Consider the following 2631-nt stretch of genomic DNA (forward strand, 5'->3'; position numbering starts at 1 on the left):
TTTTAATTGAATTGGTGCATTTTAAGTGTATTTATTTATTTAGTGGTTTATTTATATATTTCTGCTTTTTTTATAATTATGTCAGTTTTGGTCCTCCATACTGCAGAACTTAGAAGGAAAATCAATGTCTGAATCAGGTGTGTTGGAGCAGGAAAAACATAAAACATGTAGGGCTGCGGTCCTCGAGGACCAGGATTGCCCACCCCTGACTTAGAGGAAGTCTAAGGAACTTTTCTAAGGAAAATATTGCTTACCATTATATTAATATAACTGGAATGTGATTTTTATGTCATAAATATATCATCCCATGTAATAAATATATCATTCTATTTAACTTGATGCTCAGTTTCAAATGGCAAAAACGGGATTATTGAGTTTAATTAAAGCCCTCAATGAAGCTGTTGTTTCCGTTTTTCTGAAAGGGTACGTGAAGTGCTCAACTTTGGCGCCCAGAGGAGAACCAATGGAAAGTACCACACTGTGCGGGGGGTGACAAGGTGATTCTTGTTCATTTTTTATATTTTAAATCTCAACTTCAATTATTTCAACGTGCTATACAAGAAGTTTTATACACAAATATACTAATGTTTGTCTAATCGCTAAAACATTTAGAAATTGTATGATCATAACTCTGTTTATACGTAATGGTACAACCCATTCCATCCCGCCCCCCGCCGCCATTTTCCATGTTGTTCTGTTTTCGCAGGCAATACCTTGTTAATTTTGAATGCTACAGTAAAATTTCTGTTATTTAATTTCGAGCTTCTCCACTTTAGTGCAGGGGGATTCTGTCTCCGGATTCTGCCTAGGAGACGCGCTTTGTTTTGGCAGCCATGTACATCAAACAGGTAAGCACCGGTCACCGGGGCTAAGAGCGCTTGTTCATTTACCGACTATCACCATCAGGCTAGCTGAACGGTATGAATGATAGCTTCACACACGACATGTGAAAAAAGGTTTACAACGATAAGTGCAATGCAAAGCCAGACGAACATACTGGATAAAAATCTGCACAACTCGTTCAGCTAAGCTTGTTGATTTTAACTCGCGCGTTGTTTGCTTTTATCGTGAGCTCTCTGCATCTCAAGATGCTAAGCTAACGCTAGCATGCTAACGGTGAGCACTGCTGTTCGCTCATCTTAAAAGAAATAAATGTTATGCGTGTAAGTGTACACGCCTGTTTTGCGAAATGTGGGCTTTGCTATTTTGTCGCAGTACTCAAACTACAGTTATACTGTATCTAGTTGGACCCAGTAAAAAGGTAAACGCTAGCCCTGTAGACACCGTTAGCTAAGGCCCGCACTCACTAAAAACACACTGTCAAATCACAAACTGGTCATTTATTTTCAGTCTAATCATGCAATCAAAAACCTTGGCTTTTAAACGCGCTTTCCTGCAGACTCTTTTTCCTTTTATAAATGTTGATTGTTATCTATAATGATGCTAATGTTTGTGTTTTTATCAGGTCATTATTCAGGGATTCCGAAGTTACAGGGATCAAACTGTTGTGGACCCTTTTAGTCCCAAGCACAATGTGATTGGTAAGTTTGTGTTCAACATGAAGCTGTTTGTATATTCCCACGGACGTAGAAGACCCAAAATATGTGATGTCATCGTATTGTTTTTTTGTGTTTTGTTGTGTTTCAGTTGGCAGAAATGGATCAGGAAAAAGTAACTTTTTCTACGGTGTGTATGGCTTCTTTAATTTAGCCAAGTTGTAGCTAAACAGCTTGTGTGCTGGGTTTTAAATTTTTTCTTTTCCTCCTCCCAGCCATCCAGTTTGTCCTCAGCGATGAATTCAGCCACCTACGACCAGAACAGCGTCTGGCTCTTCTTCATGTGAGCACTAACAAATATAAAAATATTGGCATATCAAAGCTAGTTGTAAACATTCAATTACTGGATTTAATGCGATTGTATCTACTGTCATTGTAGGAAGGAACTGGGCCACGTGTCATTTCAGCTTTTGTGGAGATCATATTTGACAACTCCGACAATCGACTACCGGTATAACTAGTAAACATTTTGTAGTCACTGTGCCTGAGAATTTGAATATTGTTTATACACAACAAATAATGACCTTGGTCATATTTTACAGAATGTTTGATATTCTTGTTTTGGATGGTTTCTTATGGAAAAAAAGAAGCCCACAGTGTTTATAGCAGATTTCAATGACAAACATTGTTTAAAAAAAACAAAAATTTGAAGCGTTTTGGCCTCCCTCAGTGCATTTGTTCTAACACTTGATTTTGCTGTTTTGGAGCCTCTTGAAAAATACAGTCTACCAGTATACAAATTGTTTCTTGTTGTTAAAGGGGAGTTATTATGTATTTTTCAGGCACGTAGTTTAATTTTACACCACAAAGAAGTACCGGTAACTATGGCTACGTTCACACTGCAGGCAAATCCAATTTTTTTTGACCCATCTTACTCATATCCGATTTTTTTTACGACAGTCTGAACAAGACAAATCCGATTTTTTCAAATCCGACCCAGGCCGTTTCAGTATGTGGTTTTAAATCRKATABRKATCTGATGTTTTCAAAGTGACTGCAGTGTGAACGCTCATGTCACATTCATCTGACTTTTTCATCAGTGAGGAGGGGGTGAAGGATCGATAAGACACTAACC

At 37.9% G+C, this 2631-nt stretch overlaps 1 protein-coding gene across 1 annotated transcript in view; it reads left to right on the plus strand.

Moving 5' to 3' along the window:
• Nucleotides 1–658: 658 nt before the first annotated feature.
• The window catches only part of smc3 (structural maintenance of chromosomes 3), a gene marked incomplete in the record, with an annotated part of 36905 nt that continues 34932 nt past the window's right edge, over nt 659–2631 (plus strand). The window contains 5 exon segments of the mRNA XM_014013499.1: nt 659–848; nt 1466–1541; nt 1648–1686; nt 1772–1839; nt 1936–2007. Coding sequence (XP_013868953.1) covers nt 834–848; nt 1466–1541; nt 1648–1686; nt 1772–1839; nt 1936–2007 — 270 coding nt within the window.

The sequence above is a fragment of the Austrofundulus limnaeus genome, unplaced genomic scaffold (assembly GCF_001266775.1).
Source record: "Austrofundulus limnaeus strain Quisiro unplaced genomic scaffold, Austrofundulus_limnaeus-1.0 Scaffold102, whole genome shotgun sequence".
In the NCBI taxonomy this organism is placed as follows: Eukaryota; Metazoa; Chordata; class Actinopteri; order Cyprinodontiformes; family Rivulidae; genus Austrofundulus; species Austrofundulus limnaeus.